The sequence below is a fragment of the Rana temporaria genome, chromosome 3, assembly GCF_905171775.1.
Source record: "Rana temporaria chromosome 3, aRanTem1.1, whole genome shotgun sequence".
Taxonomy (NCBI): domain Eukaryota; kingdom Metazoa; phylum Chordata; class Amphibia; order Anura; family Ranidae; genus Rana; species Rana temporaria.
In genome coordinates this window covers 478,093,442-478,115,850 of record NC_053491.1, presented here as the reverse complement: position 1 = coordinate 478,115,850, position 22,409 = coordinate 478,093,442, and the positions used below count along the sequence as shown (strand labels likewise).

The following is a 22,409-nucleotide window of genomic DNA, read 5'->3' as shown; positions in this document are numbered from 1 at the left end:
CCACTTGCACACTACCACTTCCCCCAATCAATACGCCTCTCCTCCAAGGAGAGGGAAGTAAGAGGCATTATTTTTATTTTCCTTTATTCCGTACGTGTAAGTGGGGGGGAATCACATTTGCGTCGGGATAAACTTTCTCTTGGTGGTCACAGGGGAAACCGGACCACAGATAAAAAATTGTTGTTGTGTTTCTTTTTTTTTTCCCTTCCTTATCTTCCCCCCTAACCCCTCCCCCTTCTTGCCTTGGAGTAGATCTGTATAGACTGTTACAGAGAATCCTCTTTGTAAATATATATGGGTAGGCGACAGGACCCCTAGACATCAAGAGCCTAGTGGGGATTTTTTTTGGGGGAGGGGTTTATTCTTGTGATAAGATGACTAAAATAAATTTGATATCTTATAATGTGAATGGCCTGAATACACCTGAAAAACGTAGTAAGCTGTATATGGAACTGGGGAGACTCAAATCCCATATTATATTTCTCCAAGAGACACACTTTAAAAAAAAAAAAAAAATCCCAAAGTTGGATAATTTCAGATATCCTACTGTGTATCATAGTCCATCACAAACATCAAATGCAAAGGGGGTAGCGATTATGCTATCAAGTCAGATACCATGGAAAGAAATAAATACAGTTATTGACGAGGAGGGACGATTGTTAATTGTTAAGGGTTTAATATATGAGCAAAAATGTACCTTGGTGAACATATATTTGCCTAATGAGCGTCAAGTATCAGCCTTTGAGACATATGCAAAGATTATACATCAAAATAAGGAGGGCATTTTGCTGATGGGGACAGATTTAAATATGACATTAGAACCAACCTTAGACGTTTCAAAGGGATCATCCCACTTGTCGTATGTTAAATTGCGAAAAGCAAAAGGACTACTTCAGGAGCTGCAAGTAAGAGACAGTTGGAGAACTCTCCATACGCATGATAGAGATTATACCTTTTACTCGGCCCAACATAAAACATACTCTAGGATAGACTATATTTCTGTTTCTCAAAGTATCTTGCAGTGCACAATGGAGATATCTATAGGATCATTTACGTTATCGGACCATGCACCATCTAAGTGTACTGTAGAATGGGGGGAACCCACTATCCGAGAGTGGCAGTGGAGGATTAATGAAACCTTGTTGACAGAACCAGAGTGTGAACAACGGATAGCACAGGAATTAGAAATGTTTTTTTCAATAAATAAACCAGGGGAAGTATCCCCAACATGCATATGGGAAACACATAAATGTTATGTCAAAGGTATATTGATATCAGTAGGAACACGTAGAAAATGTCAACAGGGGGCTCGATTAGAATCCCTGATTAAGGAGATTAGGAGGCTAGAGATGTTCCATAAAAAATCACAGATATATCAGATTGAGGAAGAAATATTGCGCTGGCGAGAGGAACTGAACGGTTTGCTAACGGATAAAGCTAAAGCATCAATGACCCGATGGAGATGAGCCTTTTACAAATATGGAAATAAACCAAGTAGGATGTTGGCTAATGCACTTAAAGAAACAAGGACACAAAACTATATTGAACGGGTTAAAACGCAGGGAGATGTTTTGGTAAATTCCTCACAGGAGATTGCAAAGGCTTTCTGAGACTATTATACAGGCCTATATCAACTGGGGGCCCAAGGGCAACCTCCCAGGATATGTAAAGAAAAGGAGATTAGGGAATACATAGCAGACTCGGAAATGCCTAGATTAACGGATAAAGAAGCAGAAGACATAGATGGCCCAATTACCGTTTAGGAATTCTTAGATGCTCTTAAAATATTAAAGCCGGGTAAAGCCCCTGGCCCAGATGGGTTTACACTGTTATACTACAAAACTTTTGCTGAAAAACTAGCCCCAAGGTTTGTGGAGACTTTCAATTCGATACGTGAAGGGCAGGCGATACCAGTAGAAACTTTCATGGCTCACATAGCAGTTATACCCAAGGAGGGGAAAGATCCGGTCCAATGTTCGAGCTAACGTCCATTTTCATTACTAAATGTGGACTTAAAGATCCTTACGAAAATACTCTCAACCAGATTATTGCCGCATATAACTACCCTAATACATGCGGATCAGGTGGGGTTTACACCAGAATCGGAAGGCAGGAAAAATACGCAAAGGGTCATAAGCGCTATACACTACGCTCAACACTATCACAAACCCTTAGTGTTAATATCTACAGATGCAGAAAAAGCATTTCATAGGGTAGACTGGACATTTTTGAAGGCGACTATGCAACATATAGGGCTGAGAAGGGGGATGCAGAACTGGATCATGAGCCTGTACTCCTATCCAAAAGCTAGAGTCAGGGTAAACGAGGTGCTATCAGAGCCTTTTTCTATTTTTAATGGAACAAGACAGTGATGCCCACTGTCACCTATTGTCTTTATCCTGACTCTGGAACCATTTCTATGGACTATAAGGAGTAACTCAGATATTAAGGGTATTGAGTTAAATGGAAAGGAGCACAAACTGGCCGCATTTGCGGATGATCTTATGTTCTTCATAACCCTCCCAGCACTATCCCTTCCGCCATTACTATCTGAGATGGGCAAGTATGGGAGACTGTCCAACTTTAATGTGAATTATAATAAATCAGAAGCAATAAGGGTGGAGATGAATACCGCTTTGCAACAGCAGCTATCCACCTTTTTTGCGTTCAGATGGACAGACTCCCATAAAGGGTATCTGTATACAAAAATATCAAGTAGACCAAATAGGATACTGGAACTTAATTTTATCCCCTTGGCACGACAGATTAAATTAGATCTACAGAAATGGGACAAGGAAGCGTTTACGTGGTTTGGCAGAATAAACATCATAAAAATGAATGTAATGCCAACACTACTATACCTATTACAGACCCTACCTATTAAAATCCCTTTGAGATATTTGAGAGATATGAGAGCAAGCTTCGAAAAGTTTATATGGGCTGAAAAATCTGCCAGAATCAGTAGAGACATTCTGGTTTTACCAAAAGAAAAAGGAGGAGTGGGATTTCCAGACCTGGAGGGCTATTACGAGGCAATACATTTAACAAGGGTGTTGGACTGGTGTACCTTTTAAAAAGACAAACCATGGGTACACGTGGAACAAGCAATATCAGAGATACCCTTGGAGGGGTTAGACTGGCTCACGAACACCGTTATACCACAGGCAGCGAAGCAACATCCAATGGTGGGGGCCACACTTTTAAAAAAGTTAAAATGTCGACCCTTTTGAGCCCGATGGCTCCAATTGTGGGTAACCCAGCGTTTGAACCTGGTTTAAGAGATAAAAAGTTTAGGAATTTAAGACGACAAGGTGAATGTAGACTCATACATTTTACGGTAGACAATCAGGTGATGTCTGGGGAAGAGATTGATCATGGGTTCGGTGAAATCTTGGATCCATTTAGGAGAATGCAGCTACATGCATTTCTTAGATCGCTCTCCAAGCGAACAAAAGAAGAGAGTCAGTGAGACATTCAATATCGTTGCTATATACCATGGTGACCGAATTGAAAGCCCCACAAAATCTAGGCTTTATACAGGCATGGGAGAGGGAGTTAGGGGTTACTTTCTCCGAATTACAAAAAAACAAAATCTTCAGGTTTACACACAAGGCATCAATAGCAACCAGATATCAAGAAGGTAGTTATAAGTTCTTGAGTAGGTGGTATAGAACCCCAGAAGTATTGAATCGAATATACCCACAGTAGGGATGAGCCGAACACCCCCCCCCCGTTCGGTTCGCACCAGAACCTTCGAACGGACCGAACGTTCACACGAACATTTGGAACCCCATTGATGTCCATGGGACTTGAACGTTCGAATTCAAAAGTGCTCATTTTAAAGCCTAATATACAAGTTATTGTTGTAAAACGTCTTTGAGAACCCGGGTCTTGCCCCAGGGAACATGTATCAATGGAAAAAAAGTTTTAAAAACAGTCGTTTTTCAGGAGCAGTGATTTTAATGATGCTTAAATAAATAAAAAAATAAAAAGTTCCTTTAAATATTGTACCTGCTGGGTGTCTATAGTATGCCTGTGAAAATGTCTTTGAGAAACCGGGTCTTGCCCCAGGGAACATGTATCATTGGAAAAAAAGTTTTTAAAACTTTTTTTCCATTGATACATGCTTCCTCGGGCAAGACCCGGGTTCTCAAAGAAGTTTTCACAGGCATACTATAGACACCCAGCAGGTACAATATTTAAATGAATTTTTCATTTATTTTTTATTTTTATTTAAGCATCATTAAAATCACTGCTCCTGCATCAGGAGCAGTGATTTTAATGATGCTTAAATTAAAAAAATATAGCTGGGTGTCTACAGTATGCCTGTGATAACGTCTTTAAATAGCACAATCACCTGCCTGCCAGTAAATTAGGAAGAACTGATCTAGCTAAACTATACAGTGTATAAATATATGTACAACACCTGGGATGTATATATATCCTCTACACACTGTAACATTAACTGACTAGCCTGCCTGCCTGCCTGCTCTATCTACCTGCAAAAAATGACACTCTCTGTCTCTCTCTGTTAACTGCCGCAACACACTAAACAAGGCCACCCTACAGGCGGCCTTTTATAGTGTGGGGCGTGTACTAAACCCCCTGAGCCATAATTGGCCAAAATCATATATTTTTTTATTATTATTTCTTCTTTCTCCTTCTTTCCTGTATTTCTTATTTCTTTATTGTTTTAGGATCAAAAACTGCACCGTTTTTCTTCCCTCTATCAGGGACAGGGGTAACTAGGTTGGGTCTTAGGTGGATAGTAAGGACAAAGATAGAGTATAAGAATAGTCCAAAACAAAATAGAGTTTTGAAGGTGATAAAGGAGAAATTTGGGATAGGAGCAGTTAAAAATTGGAGCTTTGGGTTGGTAAAGAGTGATTAAGTTAAAGGTAAAATAAAAGCATTAAGAGCTAATTATGCAGAATTGTTAAATAAGATGTTTTACCTGTAAAGTTGTAGTTTGAATATCTTTGTGAAAGAAAAAAAACATTAAAATAAAGAATAAAAAAAAAAAAAGAAGATCTGCTACACATATTGCTGTTATACAAGTCCTGTACTTAACGCTGGCTTATTTTCTATCATCATACTACTTGGGACTGTCTGTTGTGTTTTGGCTATTTGCTGCGCAAGATCTAAAAGGGACATATACTCTCAAATAAGCTGAGCTATATATGTCTCTCTTATGCAATTACTAGTTGCTACAGTATTCCTATTTACTACGTGCTTGACATAAGTTCTTACTTGTTAAAGGGCCAATGCCCTAACTTACGGAACATGTTCACTCTAAACTTTTCTATGCTAAGGGCTGAAGGTATTCCATACCTATTACCTTAGTGGCCTAATGTTCTTCTTTGTGTTAAAGTGATATAATGTAGCGAACCCCCAAACTCCTGTTCCCTGACTGGAGTGACGCCTGGGGTCCCGTACTGATAGTCGCTTGCATTCAAAAGTGCATTGGAATCTTCACGTGTATTACATACTTTTAAACGCTAGGCGTTGGTTGCATGTTGTAATGCGTCCACCCCTAGAAGCTCAACGCATTTCTTTATGTGAGAGAGAGATGATGTAGAGAACCCCCAAACTCCTGTTTGTGTGGAGTGACGCCTGGGGCTCAGTACTGAAATCTCACATAATTCCTTGATATCCGCACTTGTGGTTCACTCCCGTTTACCAGTGCCGTTACAATGTATAATTTTGTTCTATTTACAGTAATGTATAGAAGGTAGGGCCCGAAAGTGACTCAAGACCAGGGGCCCCCACCACCCTAAGTCCTGCCCTGCGTGTGGGTGTGCTAACTTCTTACCTTACTGCTGTAAGGAAATCAGCAAAATCAAGTAAGGGTAGGTGATCATACACAGGGAAATCCCTTCAACGTTCCTTCCTGATGGTTCAGTTTGAAATACAGCCTGAATATTGCTTCCTATATGTTCCTCACAGTGTAGGGTCAACAAGAGATCATCTCAGGTAAAACTATATCAGTCATGGAGGAGAAAGAGGGAAGATGCTTCCATAGTGTAGTATGTATTAAGAGTGTTTATTTTAAACAAAGCCAAAACGTAAAATAACTCACACTTAAAATTGGTGAAAAGGCACATAAACAAACGAGCAGCGAGCTCGTGGGCCTGGACACTTCTGGTGTCCGTCTGTTCCAACGTGTGTCGTCACAAGTCACGTGACTTCATCATATACATTGTACATTCACATCAGTCCCCGTCCTCAAGGAGCTTACAATCTAAGGTCCCTAACTCACATACATACACATATTAGGGCCAATTTAGACAGGATCCAATTAACTTACCAGCATGTCCTTGGAGTGTGGGAAGAAACTGGAGTACCTGGAGGAAACCCACACAGGCAAGGGGAGAACATGCAAACTCCAGGCAAGTCGTGTCATGGTTGGGATTTAAACCAGCAACTCTTTATTGCTTCTGGGTGAAAGTGCTAACCACTACACCACTGTGTGTCCCAACAATATATGTATATATATATATATATATATATATATATATATATATATATATATATATATATATATATATACATATAACAATGAAAATGTGGCCAAACAACAGACATTGAAATAGCTCTGAAAAAGGGAAATCAGCAGAGTGCTAAACTTTAACTTTAAGGATTCAGTAGTTTTTTTTCCAGTTTTAGGATGAATGACTCCACAGTGCCTGCAACTACAGAGGTTGCTTATTTAGAAAAAGTAAACACCAGACTGTCTGTAGCCTGGCCACATGATCCCTTTAGGGTATGTTAAATTGGAAGCAGTTGTGGGGAAAGCTGACAAACTTCATTGGGAGAGAAAAGGTTCAGATAGAAAATCAAACTTCAATTTTGATTACTAGTTCTTTAAGCCAGCGGTCATCAACCCTGTCCTCAGGGCCCACTAACAGGCCAGGTTTTATGTATTACCTTGGGAAGATGCAGACTAGAATACTGCAATCACTGAGCAGCAAATGATATCACTTGTGATGTATTTCAGTTATCTTGCAAACCTGGCCTGTTAGTGGGCCCTGAGGACAGGGTTAATGACAGGGTTGATGACAGGGTTGATGACCATTGCTTTAGGCAATCAGCCTCGTTGCTACTTTTTTTTAAATAATTTTTGGGGGCATTGTCTTTAAACTTGTTTTCTTATTGATTCAAGGTCAGCGGTCAGCTTCTCTTCTATCCACACTAAACCTTTTTTTGTGCTGCAAAGCTTCCTTAAAAATATATATATATATATATATATATATCTATCTATCTATCTATCTATCTATCTATCTATCTATATATATATATATATATATATATATATATATATATATATATATATATATATATATATATACATATAACAATGAAAATGTGGCCAAACAACAGACATTGAAATAGCTCTGAAAAAGGGAAATCAGCAGAGTGCTAAACTTTAACTTTAAGGATTCAGTAGTTTTTTTTCCAGTTTTAGGATGAATGACTCCACAGTGCCTGCAACTACAGAGGTTGCTTATTTAGAAAAAGTAAACACCAGACTGTCTGTAGCCTGGCCACATGATCCCTTTAGGGTATGTTCTGCAATAATGACTAAAATATGCTTACTAAAACTATAGTATACATTTTACAGGATGAGCTTATCACTGTGACGTTTCTCCTCCTACTGTCCAGTTTCAGGCTGGGTACCATTGATTGCAGGACAACCTAGGCTGAAGTGAGTAAAATGATACTGGTTGTCAGACTGAAGACATCTAGTGACAGTAAAAAGCACTACAGGGGACATTTCTGGAGTGAAGTTGAATTTTCCATCAAAGCTGGTTTATTTATTTTATCTTTCATTGGACAATTCATAACCATCTTGTTTTTTTATGGGTGGCATTCTACTTTATTTTAAGTAAGACCATTGCATAGTTAACTCTGAAAAAGGTTCAGGTGATGTGTACAGTAATGAGAATTGTTACTTTGCCTTGAACATTCATTTTAATAAATGTAATTTGCTCAAAGGAATATTTGAATTCCCCAGATGGCTCACATGGTGATCCCTGTAGGACTTTAGACGCATGTCGTAGTAATGCATAAAAACAATACATTTTCATCATAAATCAGTCGGCTCTTTGTTCTATAATGAACTGGGAGAGCTGAAATGTGCTCTGTGCACATTTGATGATTTTTTTTACAGATTTCTAATTACTGTATTTATTGCCGTATAACACTCACTTTTTTACCTTGAAAATAGAGGGTAAACTGTGCCTGCGTGTTATACGCAGGGGGCGGTGGCAAGTTTTTTTCCTGAAACTTCCTTTTTTAAGTTAGGGTGCGTGTTATACGCCTGTGCGTGTTATACGCCGATAAATACGGTAAGTAATTGAAAAGTTTTAGTAGTTGAGAGGTTAGACCACCGCAGGTAAGTGACTACATGTCTGGGGGAAAAGGTTCAAAAGACTTTGAACTGTTTGTAGTAGCTATTTTCATTTATATTTTTCAGTTTCTTAAAGCGGGAGTTCACCCATAAAACTTTTTCAAAGAATCCCCTTAGATTGAGGCTCATTTTGTCTAGGGGAATCGGCTAGTTGTTTTAAAATATGAGCTGTACTTACTGTTTTCGAGATGCATCTTCTCCGTCGCTTCCGGGTATAGGTCTTCGGGAGCGGGCGTTCCTTCTTGATTGACAGTCTTCCGAGAGGCTTCCGACGGTCGTATCCATCGCATCACGAGTAGCCGAAAGAAGCCGAACGTCGGTGCGGCTCTATACTGCACCTGCGCACCGATCGGCTTCTTTCGGCTTCTTTCAGAAAATCGTGACGCGATGGATGCGACCGTCGGAAGCCCCTCGGAAGACTGTCAATCAAAATAGGAACGCCCAGTCCCGCAGCCCATACGGCGGAGAAGATGCATCTCGTAAACGGTAAGTACAGCTCATATTTTAAAACAACTAGCCGATTCCCCTAGACAAAATGAGCATGAAGCTAAGGGAAAAAATTGTTATGTACGGGTGAACCTCCGCTTTAAGCCATTCTTCCCTATTAAATAAAAGAGATAGTTGGAAAGAAAACAGGATGTGCCTGAACTCATGTAAGGATATGGAGCCTAAAGTATTTCATTTCATATCTAATAATCCTGTGGGGTGTGCAGCCTGTAGAGCCCAGAGGGTGTGACTCACACCAGTCCTAGTCATATGCCAATGGAGCAACACAAATGTAGATGGCTGGAACCATGGATGGTGTCCGTAAATTGGAAGCAGTTGTGGGGAAAGCTGACAAACTTCATTGGGAGAGAAAAGGTTCAGATAGAAAATCAAACTTCAATTTTGATTACTAGTTCTTTAAGCCAGCGGTCATCAACCCTGTCCTCAGGGCCCACTAACAGGCCAGGTTTTATGTATTACCTTGGGAAGATGCAGACTAGAATACTGCAATCACTGAGCAGCAAATGATATCACTTGTGATGTATTTCAGTTATCTTGCAAACCTGGCCTGTTAGTGGGCCCTGAGGACAGGGTTAATGACAGGGTTGATGACAGGGTTGATGACCATTGCTTTAGGCAATCAGCCTCGTTGCTACTTTTTTTTTAATAATTTTTGGGGGCATTGTCTTTGATCTTGTTTTCTTATTGATTCAAGGTCAGCGGTCAGCTTCTCTTCTATCCACACTAAACCTTTTTTTTGTGCTGCAAAGCTTCCTTAAAAAAAAAAAATATATATATATATATATATATATATATATATCTATATATATATATATCTATATATATATATATATATATATATATATATATATATATATATATCTATATATATATATATATATATATCTATATATATATCTATATATATATATATATATATATATATATATATATATATATCTATCTATCTATCTATCTATCTATCTATCTATCTATCTATCTATCTATCTATCTATCTATCTATCTATATATATATATATATATATATATATATATATATATATATACCACTCAGTTTCTAAACATTACTTGTCTGCCCACAGATCCCACAGGTACCATTGTTTTGGGGATAGACAAATATCAGGCCCATTGGAGAGGTAGTGATTTAGTCAGGAGCATCTCTAGATCTGAGATGATGTAGGTACATGCGCTCAGATGTTATGAACCATATGGTCTTAACATAGAGGTAGACGTCAATTGTTTTATTGATAATTCTTAGGCTTGTCAGTAATATCCCTATAGTTCTAATTGCTTTCATTTTAAATTTTTATATATTTTTTCTAGACGTTTGTGGGTACTGTTGTTTTTCATAATTATTATGTCTGGGACTGTTTTTGAGTTAGCCTTTGATAGGCTCTAATAGTGCTCACTATAAGGGTTTTATACAACTTGAGTTTTTATTATACTTACACATGAGCCTGAATGGATATTAATATAATGTGATTTAAGTATGTCTAATTACCTGTGTGTGTTAGATAGGGTGGACATTTTTGTCCTATGTGATATGCCATTAGCATTTATCTTGCTGACACTGGTCTCTTACGGCAGACACAATCTAATTGATTGATGTGTTATATACATCTGTATGCCCTTTCCTCTATGAGGAATTTTCATTATTCATTAGTGGCTACGATAAATCCAAGGTTTAATGCTCTCATAAGTTTTCTTCCCTCGTTTTTAAATACTTTTGAAATGTTTTTAATTTATTTTTATTATTGTGCAAGTTTTCCCTTGCATTTTCCCTCAGTTAAGATGGCGTGTGTGCGGCCGTTTGAGACCTGTGCTTTACGCTGGCTCCGCCCACCTTATGTTTTTATGCGGTGACGCAGAACGTTCTCCTCATCCCGTGATCAAGTCTCTTTCAGACGAAACTTCGGGAGGCGACGTTCTGACGTCACCGCATGCTGAGGACGAATCCTTGTTCTGCTACGCCGGCAGGCTGTATATGTTTTATGCTTTTATTGTCTACATGAATGTAAGTGCATCCGTTCATCTTTTTTATTAAATTTATTGCGGTAATACACTATGTGAGTTCCTCCTTGTTTATGGACACTCTGCCACTCCATTGGTGACCCTCGAGGACCATAACATCAAGGACGCTCTGGTTCCCCATGCTGGATTACATCTTTCCCTGCATTGTCTGATCCCCATTGGGATCATAGGCTCTGGTAAGGGTCAGTGTGTACGTTGGTGGTGGTTATCCCTCTAATTTCCACAACTGTTCGTCAATCAATCACTGGGTGATGCTTTCTGTGTTTGGATTGCTCTATCACGGATTTACACTATGTTAGTATTTTTTCTTTGGATGTTCCGTATCACTATCGGTGATTACTGAGGACCCCGTCAGGAGGCACGTTCCGGTATAGCCATTGGATTGTGATACTTCCTGCATTATCTGATCCCTATAGGGATCACAGACTCTGGTAAGGGTCAGCATTTTTGTTTGGTGGTGGCTTTCCACATTTTAATCTATTGCAGCTGTGTGACATCCCAACACTATATAGACTGAATACGTTCACATTATTTATTTTGGACTTTTTTTCATATACTAAAGACTTTGTAAGAAAGTTTTTTCCTTCATTTGGACATTATTGATATATTTGCTCCAGCTGATTATTCACAGACATTTAGCACCTGCTTTTTTATATATATATTTTTTCTCACATGTCTTATCACTAAGGCACATTCAATCCCCTTTTTTTAGCGCGACTCCATTTTTTGTCTTGTAGTATTTATGTTGTATAACATTTTTGAGTCGCTGCTTTATTTTCTGTATTTTCTATGTGGTATGCGCATTATTCTCTTTTTCCATCTATATATATATATATAAATATATATATAGATAGATATATCTATATATATTTTTTTTTTCTTTAGAGGATGGCATTTGGGGGTTTTCATTAGTATTGGAAGTATATTGTTTTTTATTTTTTATTGATGGTTTTTTTTTTTAGGTTAAGCTACTTTTTCTATGCAAGATTTTCTTTAAAATAACCTAGGCATTTTGTTACAGGGGCAGATTTGTTGTAGGTTTTTAATTAACATTTTAATCTTGATAGGGCCTTCATTTTGGGGTGATTAACCACTCCAGGGCCCAACTGTTTCACCCCCTTACTGCCCAGACCATTTTTCAAATTGAAGCGCTGTCACAATTTGAATGACAATTGCACACTCATACAACACTGTACCCAAATATTTTTTTTTTCAGACAGATAGAGCTTTTTATCTGTGATATTTTATCACCACTGTTTGTTTTTTAGTTTTTTCTATATAAAGTAAAAATACAACAAATATGTTATATCATTAAAATATATACTGTATTTATTGGCGTATAACACTCACTTTTTTAACCTGAAAATAGAGGGTAAACTGTGCCTGTGTGTTATACGCAGGGGGCTGTGGAAAGTTTTTTCCCTGAAACTTCCCTCTTAAAGTTAGGGTGCGTGTTTTACGCCTGTGTGTGTTATACGCTGATAAATACGGTATATATTTATTTCACTACTGCAACTTAAAAGGTGAAACTAATATATGAGATAGGCTCATTACATGCAAAGTAAGATAGTTCAAGCTGTGATTTGTCATAATTGTGATGATTGTGGCTTACAGCTCATGAAAACCCCAAATCCACATTCTCAGAAAATTAGAATATTGTGAAAAGGTGCAATATTCTAGGCTCAAAGTGTCGCACTCTAATCAGCTATTTAAGCCATAACTCCTGCAAAGGGTTCCTGAGCCTTTAAATGGTCTCTCAGTCTGGTTCAGTAGGAATCACAACCATGGGAAAGACTGCTGACCTGACAGTTGTGCAGAAAGCCATCATTGACACCCTCCATAAGGAGGGAAAGCCTCAAAAGGTAATTGCAAAAGAAGTTGGATGTTCCCAAAGTGCTGTATCAAAACACATTAATAAAAAGTTATGCGGAAGGGAAAAGTATGGAAGAAAAAGGTGCACAAGCAGCAGGGATGACCTCAGTCTGGAGAGGATTGTCAGGAAAAGGCCATTCAAAAGTGTTGGGGACTTTCCCAAGGAGTGGACTGAGGCTGGAGTCAGTGCATCAAGAGCCACCACACACAGACGGATCCTGGACATGGGCTTCAAATGTCGTATTCCTCTTGTCAAGCCACTCCTGAACAACAAACAACATCAGAAGCGTCTTACCTGGGCTAAAGAAAAACTCACCTGGTCTGGTGCTCAGAGGTCCAAAGTCCTCTTTTCTGATGAGAGCAAATTTTGCATCTCATTTGGAAACCAAGGAGCCGGAGTATGAAGGAAGAATGGAGAGGCACACACTGCAAGATGCTTGAAGTCCAGTGAGAAGTTTCCAGTCTGTGGTGATTTGGGGAGCCGTGTCATCTGCTGGTGTTGGTCCACTGTGCTTCATTAAGTCCGGGGTCACCACAGCCGTCTACCAGGAGATTTTGGAGCACTTCATGCTTCCTTCCTTAGATGAGCTCTATGGGGATGCTGACTTCATTTTCCAGCAGGACTTGCCACCTCCCCCACACTGCCAAAAGCACCAAAACCTGGTTCAATGACCATGGGATTACTGTGCTTGATTGGCCAGCAAACTCGCCTGACCTGAACCCCATAGAGAATCTGTGGGCATTGCCAAGAGAAAGATGAAAGACATGAGACCCAACAATGCAGAAGAGCTGAAGGCCGCTATTGAAGCATCCTGGTCTTCCATAACACCTCAGCAGTGCCACAGGCTGATGGCTTCCATGCCACGCCGCATTGAGGCAGTAATTGCTGCAAAAGGGGCCCAAACCAAGTACTGAGTACATAGGCATGCTTCTACTTTTCAGAGGTCGGACATTGTTCTATGTACAATCCTTATTTTATTGATTGCATGTAATATTCTAATTTTCTGAGATTGTGGATTTGGGGTTTTCATGAGCTGTAAGCCACAATCATCACAATTATGACAAATCACGGCTTGAACTATCTTGCTTTGCATGTAATGAGACTATAATCATATGTTAGTTTCACCTTTTAAGTAGCATTAGTGAAAAAAATAAACTTTTGCACAATATTCTAATTTTTCAAGTATCACCTGTATATATATATATATATATATATATATATATATATATATATATATATATATATAAAAAAATCTTAGTTTTTGCTATAAAATTTTACAAATAAATATCTTTTCCTCATAATTTAGGCCAACACTTATTCCACTACATTTATTTGGTAAACAAATAAGCCACACCAATGTAGATTATTTAATCTGTTTGAAAGATACGGGGGCAGATCCACAAAAGCATTACGCCGGCGTATCTCTTGATACGCCGGTGTAATTTAAAATTTCCTGCATCGTATATTTGTTTTGTATCCACAAAACAAGATACAACGGCATCTGGGATCGATCTGACAGGCGTACGTCTTAGTACGCCGTCGGATCTTAGATGGAATATCTCGGTGGCCGCTAGGTGGCGTTTCCGTCGATTTCCGCGTTGAGTATGTAAATTAGCTATTTACGCCGATTCACGAACGTACGTCCGGCCGGCGCATTTTTTTACGTCGTTTTCGTTTGGCTTTTTCCGGCGTATAGTTAAAGCTGCTATATGGTGGCGTACTCAATGTTAAGTATGGCCGTCGTTCCCGCGTACAATTTTAATTTTTTTACGTCGTTTGCGTAAGTTGTTTGCGAATAGGGATTTGCGTAGAATGACGTCACAGTCATAAGCATTGGCTGGTTCCGGTTTAATTTCGAGCATGCGCACTGGGATACCTCCACGGACGGCGCATGCGCAGTTAAAAAAAAACGTTGTTTACGCTGGGTCACGACGTATTAGCATAAAACAAGCCCCCATTACATCCATTTGAATTCCGCGCCCTTTACGCCGCCAGAGATACACTACGCCACCATAAATTCTTTGTGGATTCGAAGAAAAAAAAGTTGCGGCGGCGTAGTGTATCTTAGATACGCTACGCCCGGCGGGAAGATGCTCCCAGGTACGTGGATCTACCCCATAGAGTCTACAAACTACGATATACTACGAAATATAGATTATATCTGAAAACTGATCAATCCTGATGTATTGTCTCATTTCCTCAATTGATCAGTCCTGATATACTGATTGCCTCATTTCTTAAAGTCCTAAAATGCCAGGACAGTACAAATAACCCTCAAATAACCACGTCGGAAAGCAGACATTTCAAGGTATTTATTACGTGAAATGATGAGTTTATTTAAGTTGTATTTTTTTTCAATTTTTTGGGGAAAAGAAAGAAATTCAATTAAATGTTGTCATTTTAACCAGTTATTTCTCACAAACAACGTAGACATACTTACAATTACACCCCAAAACATATTTTGCTATTCCTCCCAAGTATGAGTGTTTTTTTTGTTTTACAACCTAAATCAGGGATCCTCAAACTACGGCCCTCCAGCTGTTGCGGAACTACACATCCCATGAGGCATTCTAAAACTCTGACATGCACAGACATGATCAGGCATGATGGGAATTGTAGTTCCTGAACACCCCATCATGCCATAGTTTGAAGACCCCTGACCTAAATGCATAGAAGGGCCCAAAATCCAAAGAGCACCCTTTGGCTTTCAAGGAGCATGAATTATGCATCTAATTTCCTGACTACCTATCACATTTTTTAAGGCCTTGGAGCACCAAGATAGTACAGAAACCCATAAAATTATCCCATTTTGTAAAGCAAACACTCTAAAATATTCTCTAAGATGCATAATGAGTCTTTAGAAAAATTTATTTTTGCCTCAAGTTTTTGGAAAAAGCAGGAAAGAAAATATTTTTTTTCTTTTTTTACACAAAATTGTCAATGAATATGATATTTTTAAGGACACATTGTAGGCATACTTAGAACTATGCCCCCCCCCCCAAAAAAAAACATTCTGCTACTCCTGGCGATACCGCATGTGTGAGACTTTTTCTCAGCCTGACCACAAAGATAGGTCTAACATTAAAGGAGCACCTTCAGGCATTCAAGGGGCATAAATTACCTGACTACCTATGATACTTTTGAAGACCCTAGATCCCAAGGACAGCAGAAACACCCACAAAATGTCCACATTTTTAAAGCACACTGTGACAGACCCAACCAAGAACAAGGCTTTTGGAGGGGACTGCGGGGTAGCCTCTTGTATATTGGCTATGGGCCCTGGCTTTTTAGGAGATGTGTGCCTTGGGGACCCTTGAAATGGTCTTGCTTTAGATTCAGGATTGTCTCCCCGAAACAAACAGACTCTGGGAATCTAGGCACTTGATACAGTTTTGGGTCCTGTGTGCCCAAACCAGCAATGACTGCTTTAGACTGTGAGACTGAGTAGTCAAACCAACCTGAAACTGGGGTCTCCTGCTATAGTCTGTTTATGAAGGTGTTATGTGTTTAATGTTAAAGCAGAGTTCCACCCAGAAGTGGAACTTCCACTTTAAAAACTTCTTGCCCCTGACATGCCACATTTGGCATGTGATTTTTTTTTTGGGGGGGTGGACTTAGTTCTGACAGTTACCCAGCTCCCACTTCTGCTCTGACTGCCTAGGTGACTCCTCCCCTCCCCTTCCCTCCCTGCAATATTCTGGGACATGTCACAGGTCCCAGAAGATTGCCCGGCCACTGAGAAGGCGAAACTCGGCTTGCACACGTGTAGTGCGCATCTAGGTGTGAAGCCACAAGCTCTCACATCCGGGTGCCCACACTTGCAATGTCGGCATCGCAGAGAGGGAGAGGAGCGAGGCTTCAGGGCGGCCGCATTGCTGGACTGTGGGACAGATGAGTGTCTGTTTATTAAAAGTCAGCAGCTACACTGCTGACTTTTAATAAACTTAAAAACTCTGCCTTAAGTATGCCTCTCCCATTGTATGCCTCCTAGGTGTGCAATCCTATTGGTAATTGAGTCACCTATTGTTTCTGCCTGTCTGATCATCTCTTGGAGATGTGATTCATATTTTAAACACATCTACTTTGTGTATCCAGGCTTGTGGGCTGAGTCCCGAACGCTCTGGGCACCTACAGTAGGCTTGCTTCAGTTACTAGGTGTTTAATTAGCTTAATGTTTATGATTATGTTGGCTGTTCCTCGGCTACATTATATTAATTATAGCCCTGTTTACAGTTTAAATTGTATACAATAATGTGATCAGGCTACCTGATCTTGTGTGTTATATATTCTGTGTGAGTTTACAATAAAGTGAGTTCCAGTTTGCACCTAAGCTAGTGTCATCTAGTCCTCGAGTGCTCAGCTACAATACCTGGTTCCTGGGTCCAGACTGGAGGAAGCTATATCTTGACGGAGGCACTCACGCTGGGTGCTGGACATTCCATCACAAAAAAAACACCCAAAGTCTTTTCAAGACTTCATTTTTTTGCAACAAGTTTTTGGAAAATGCAGAAAGAAAAAGAAAATATTTTTTTCACACAAATGTGCACGGCACTGTTTATCCTAAAGTATAACTAAAGGCAAAAATGTTTTTTTAGTTTTAGATAGAGTGGAGAGGGATTAGAACCCTGTCAGTTTTTATTGCAGTCTGTGTCCCTGTCAAGGGGATTTGCCATCTCTCTTTGTCCTGTTTACCATTATCATTGAAAGTGAAAGTAAAGGAAACCCCAAATTCTGGGTTATCTACATAAAAGTAATAGAGGGAAAATCCTCCAATAGGGACACTTGTTCTGGTGACCTGGGGTCCCCAAGGGATTCCCTTAATTTGAAGGGATTTCTTCTCACTTCCTGTTTGGCTATGTAACAGGAAGTGAAGGGAAATCTCTGAAATGGGACACAAATGGCAAAAATAAATAAAAAATCTTGCAGACGGTTATAACCCTACATAACTCTATCCAAAATGAAGAAAAAAAAAGTGTGTCTATAGTTCTACTTTTTTTGTTTTGTTTACAAACTTTTATTGAAAAAAATAGATGGTGGTCCAAATCTATAAGAACAATGGATATACAAAGTGAGGGTTAGCTCATATAAGAGAAAAATCAGGATATCGTACAAAGGTTACAAATATAATCCAAATTGGCAAAAATATTATAAGACTGTAAACCGTGTAACATGTTGGAACACAACAATATCAGAGAAAAAATCATAAACTATGGGGTCTAGACTGTGTTAAAGAATAGGGGGGAATGCTCAGTCCAGGGAGACCATTTATTGTTAAAAATGTGCATAGTATTTTGTAAAGTATGGAATATTTTTTCGTCTATAGTTCTACTTTAAGGCTTTGCAGTGTATTTCAAGGCAATAGACACAAGAACAGATCAAAAATGTGGTACCTATGATGCAAAGCTTTGTCTTTCTTTCCCAGAAAACATTTATTCTTATGCCCTGTACACACGATCGGTTTTCCTGTCAGAAAAAGTCTGATGAGGGCTTTTGGTCAGGAATCCCGATCGTGTGTATGCTCCATCTGACTTTTTCCAACAGGAAATTGGCCAAAAACGGGCGGCAAAAGAGCTGGTTCTCTTTTTTTCCCGTCGGAATTTCCGACTAACTTATTCCCATCGGAAATCCCGACCGTGTGTACGGGGCATCAGTGGGCTGTGAGAACCCCGGAATTTATTTTCAAACATTTAAAAAATATGGCCCGGATTCAGATAGATCGGCGCATCTTTCTGCCGGCGTAGCGCATCTCATATGCGCTACGCCAACGTAACACATTGAGGCAAGAACAGTATTCACAAAGCACTCGCTCCCTACGTTGCGCTGGCTTAACGTAAATTAGTCAGCGTAAGCCCGCCTAATTCAAAGTAATTCAATGTAGGTGGAAGGTGGGCGTGATACATGTAAATGAAGCATGACCCCATGCAAATGAATGGCCGAACGAACGGCGCATGCGCCATCCCGTGGACATGCTCAGAATCACATCGGAACGAACGCCTAAGATACGTCGAATCACTGAACGTAACCTACACTCAGCCCTATTCACGTAGTACTACGTAAACAACGTAAAATACGACGGCTGTTCCATCATCCATACATTTGCATGGGATGCGCCTCCTATAGGTGGAATAACTTAACGCCGGACATACACCTTACGTAAACGGTGTATATTACTGCGACGTGCGCAAGTACATTCGTGAATCGGCGTATCTCAGTCATTTGCATATTCTACGCGTAAATCAATGGGAGCGCCCCTTGCGGCCAGTGTAAATATGCGCCCAGGATACGACAGCGTAGGACACTTACGTCATTCAGAGGAAGCCAAATTTCAGGCGTATCTTGCATTAAGAATCCAGCGCATAGATACGACGGCGCATCTGTGCACTTACGCGGCGTATCTAGAGATACATCGACGTAAGTGCTACGTGAATCCGGGCCAATATGTATTGCCCAATTCTACTTTGATATGATGAGAATATCAGTAATCTGTTGTGAAATTTGTTTTTGCAAAATGTACTATTAGAAAAAAGCATATCATTGGTTACTGTAATACTCAGTTTTTCTTGATTTTTACAAATACGTTTTTTTTCAGCTCTAGGTAATGAATCAAACAGTGGTCACCTGGTTCATACTCCTGGGTTTTCAGAATATTCCTAACTACAAAGGTTTCCTCTTCCTAGCATTTCTTCTCCTCTATGTGGTCACCATATCAGGCAACCTCTTGATCATCTTTCTGGTGGCAGCAAGTCAAAGTCTTAGCTCTCCTATGTACTTTTTCCTAAGCCACCTGTCATCTTGCGATCTTCTCCTGAGCTCCGTAATCGTCCCTTTGATGATGAACATTATATTAAATGTGAAAGGATCCATTTCATTCTTTGGCTGCATTACCCAGTTTTATCTTTTTGGAGCTCTGGCCACAACAGAATGTCTTCTTCTTGCAGTTATGTCTTACGACCGTTACGTGGCCATATGCAACCCATTACGATACTCTTCAATCATGGACCTTCCTAGATGCACCCTGCTAGTTTTTTGGTCCTGGTTTTTAGCATTTACTGTCATGTTGACCACGGCTATTCAGATGGGTAGACTAGATTTTTGTGGTCCCAATGTTATTGATCATTTCTTCTGTGACCTGGCTCCTCTCCTGCAGCTATCATGTTCAGACACAACTTTTATGCAGATTCATAATCTTATTACGGGTCTTCCAGCAACCTCTATCCCTTTAATGTACATTACTGGTACATATATTTCTATCTTCATCACAATAGTCAGAATACCTACCAAAATTGGCAGACAAAAAGCCTTCTACACTTGTAGTTCCCACTTGACAGTTGTGTCCATCTATTATGGGACTTTGGTTGTTGTCTATCTTCTTCTTTCTAAAGAGCATGAATTAAATATTAACAAAGTACTTTCCTTGCTATATACCGTGGTCACTCCATTGGTAAACCCTATCATCTATAGCTTCAGGAACAAGGAGATCAAAATAGCTTTTTCCAAAATAGTTCTCATGAAAAAAAAAATGGGATAAATGAGAATTGACCATAGGTATAAGGAAAGGGATTTGGTAAAAAGCATTCTGCAGTGCGATTTATTACCAAACAAGCATTACAAAATGGTGGTTTGTAGACATGTGCAAACTGAAATATTTTGTTTTCGAAATTTCGCTTTCGTCCGAAAAATTCAATTATTTTGTTACTTCCGAAATTCATTTTTATTTATTACGTTTACTTAAAAAATGTATTGGCCTGAAAATCCGAATTAATTAAAGGGGTTGTAATGTTTTTTTTTTTTTTTTTCTAAATAGGTTCCTTTAACCACTTAAGGACCGGACCATTATGCTGCTACATGACCCAAGGGGTTTTTACAATTCGGCACTGCGTCGCTTTAAAAGACAATTGCGCGGTCGTGTGACGTGGCTCCCAAACAAAATTGGCGTCCTTTTTTCCCCACAAATAGAGCTTTCTTTTGGTGGTATTTGATCACCTCTGCAGTTTTTATTTTTTGCGCTATAAACAAAAATAGAGCGACAATTTTGAAAAAATGCAATATTTTTTACTTTTTGCTATAATAAATATCCCCCAAAAACATATATACAATTTTTTTTTCCTCAGTTTAGGCCGATACGTATTCTTCTACCTATTTTTGGTAAAAAAAATTGCAATAAGCGTTTATCGGTTGGTTTGCGCAAAATTTATAGCGTTTACAAAATAGGGGATAGTTTTATTGCATTTTTATTAATTATTTTTTTTTTACTACTAATGGCGGCGATCAGCGTTTTTTTCCGTGACTGCGACATTATGGTGGACACTTCGGACAATTTTGGCACATTTTTGGGACCATTGTCATTTTCACAGCAAAAAATGCATTTAAATTGCATTCTTTATTGTGAAAATGACAGTTGCAGTTTGGGAGTTAACCACAGGGGGCGCTGTAGGATTTAGTGTTCACCTAGTGTGTGTTTACAACTGTAGGGGGTGTGGCTGTAGGAATGACGTCATCGATCGAGTCTCCCTATATAAGGGATCACTCGATCGATGCAGCCGCCACAGTGAAGCACGGGGAAGCCGTGTTTACATACGGCTCTCCCCGTTCTTCAGCTCCGGGGAGCGATCGCGAGGGGGCGGCTTTAAACGAATAGCCGCGCCGTCGTCCCGGATCACTCCCCGAGGGAACTCGACCGCCGCATGTAGCTGGGGGGTCCCGATCGGACCCCCGACCCACGTCTAGGCAGGCATGTACAGGTACGTTGATGTGCCTGTCCGTGCCATTCTGCCGACGTATATCTACATGCGGCGGTCAGGAAGTGGTTAAAGGGTTACTAAAGGAATTTTTTTTTTTTTGCTGAAATGACTGTTTACAGGGTATAGAGACATAATAGTTAACCGATTCCTTTTAAAAATGATTAAAAATAGATAAAAAAACAATCATATAATGTACCTGCAGTTTAGTTTAGTTTTTGCTGTTGTTTCCTGGTTCTCTGATGTACAGAGACAAAGAGCCAATAGAGGGCAATGATAGATTGTAAAACGAAACTGGATTGGTGCTGACACACAGTAATCACACCTCCTTGATTAGTTACCACAGTGAGAAATCTCCCAGTACTGTGGTGATCAGGAAACAGACAACAGGAAGTGTCCAGAACAGAGAGGAATTACAGCAACATCAAAGCAAAAACGAACAATGAGGACATGAAACCAGGACTGCAGTAAGGTAAAGGAAGCTATTTAGCTAAAAAAAAAAATTCCTTCAGTGACCCTTTAAGCTAGTACATTGTTGGTTCACTTACCTTTTCCTTCCATTTCCCTTCTAAATGTTTTTTTTCTTTGTCGGAATTTCTCACTTCCTGTTCCTCCTCAGTAAGCTTGCCACCATCATCCGAGCCGTTCTGGCTGGGGGTTAGTCAGCCAGAACAGCTTACTGAGGGGGAACAGAAAGTAAGAAATTCAGACAAACAAACAAAATAAACATTTAGGCCTCGTACAGACGACCGGATCTATCCGCTGGGATTGATCCGCGGATCAGTTCCAGCGGACAAATCCGGTCGTCTGTATGGCCTAGCAGATATTTTTCCGCTGAGATTCGTCCAGC

At 39.6% G+C, this 22,409-nt stretch overlaps 1 protein-coding gene across 1 annotated transcript; it reads left to right on the top strand.

Moving 5' to 3' along the window:
* Positions 1 to 19,416: 19,416 nt before the first annotated feature.
* LOC120931012 (olfactory receptor 11L1-like) lies at positions 19,417 to 20,403 on the top strand. Its single transcript, XM_040342138.1, has one exon. The coding sequence runs from the start codon at positions 19,420 to 19,422 to the stop codon at positions 20,347 to 20,349; it is 930 nt and encodes a 309-aa protein (XP_040198072.1). The 5' UTR covers positions 19,417 to 19,419; the 3' UTR covers positions 20,350 to 20,403.
* The last annotated feature ends 2,006 nt before the right edge of the window (positions 20,404 to 22,409 follow it).

Excerpts from the sequence above, each read along its gene's own strand:
- LOC120931012 (XM_040342138.1), top strand. The coding sequence starts at position 19,420 with ATGAATCAAACAGTGGTCACCTGGTTCATACTCCTGGGTTTTCAGAAT.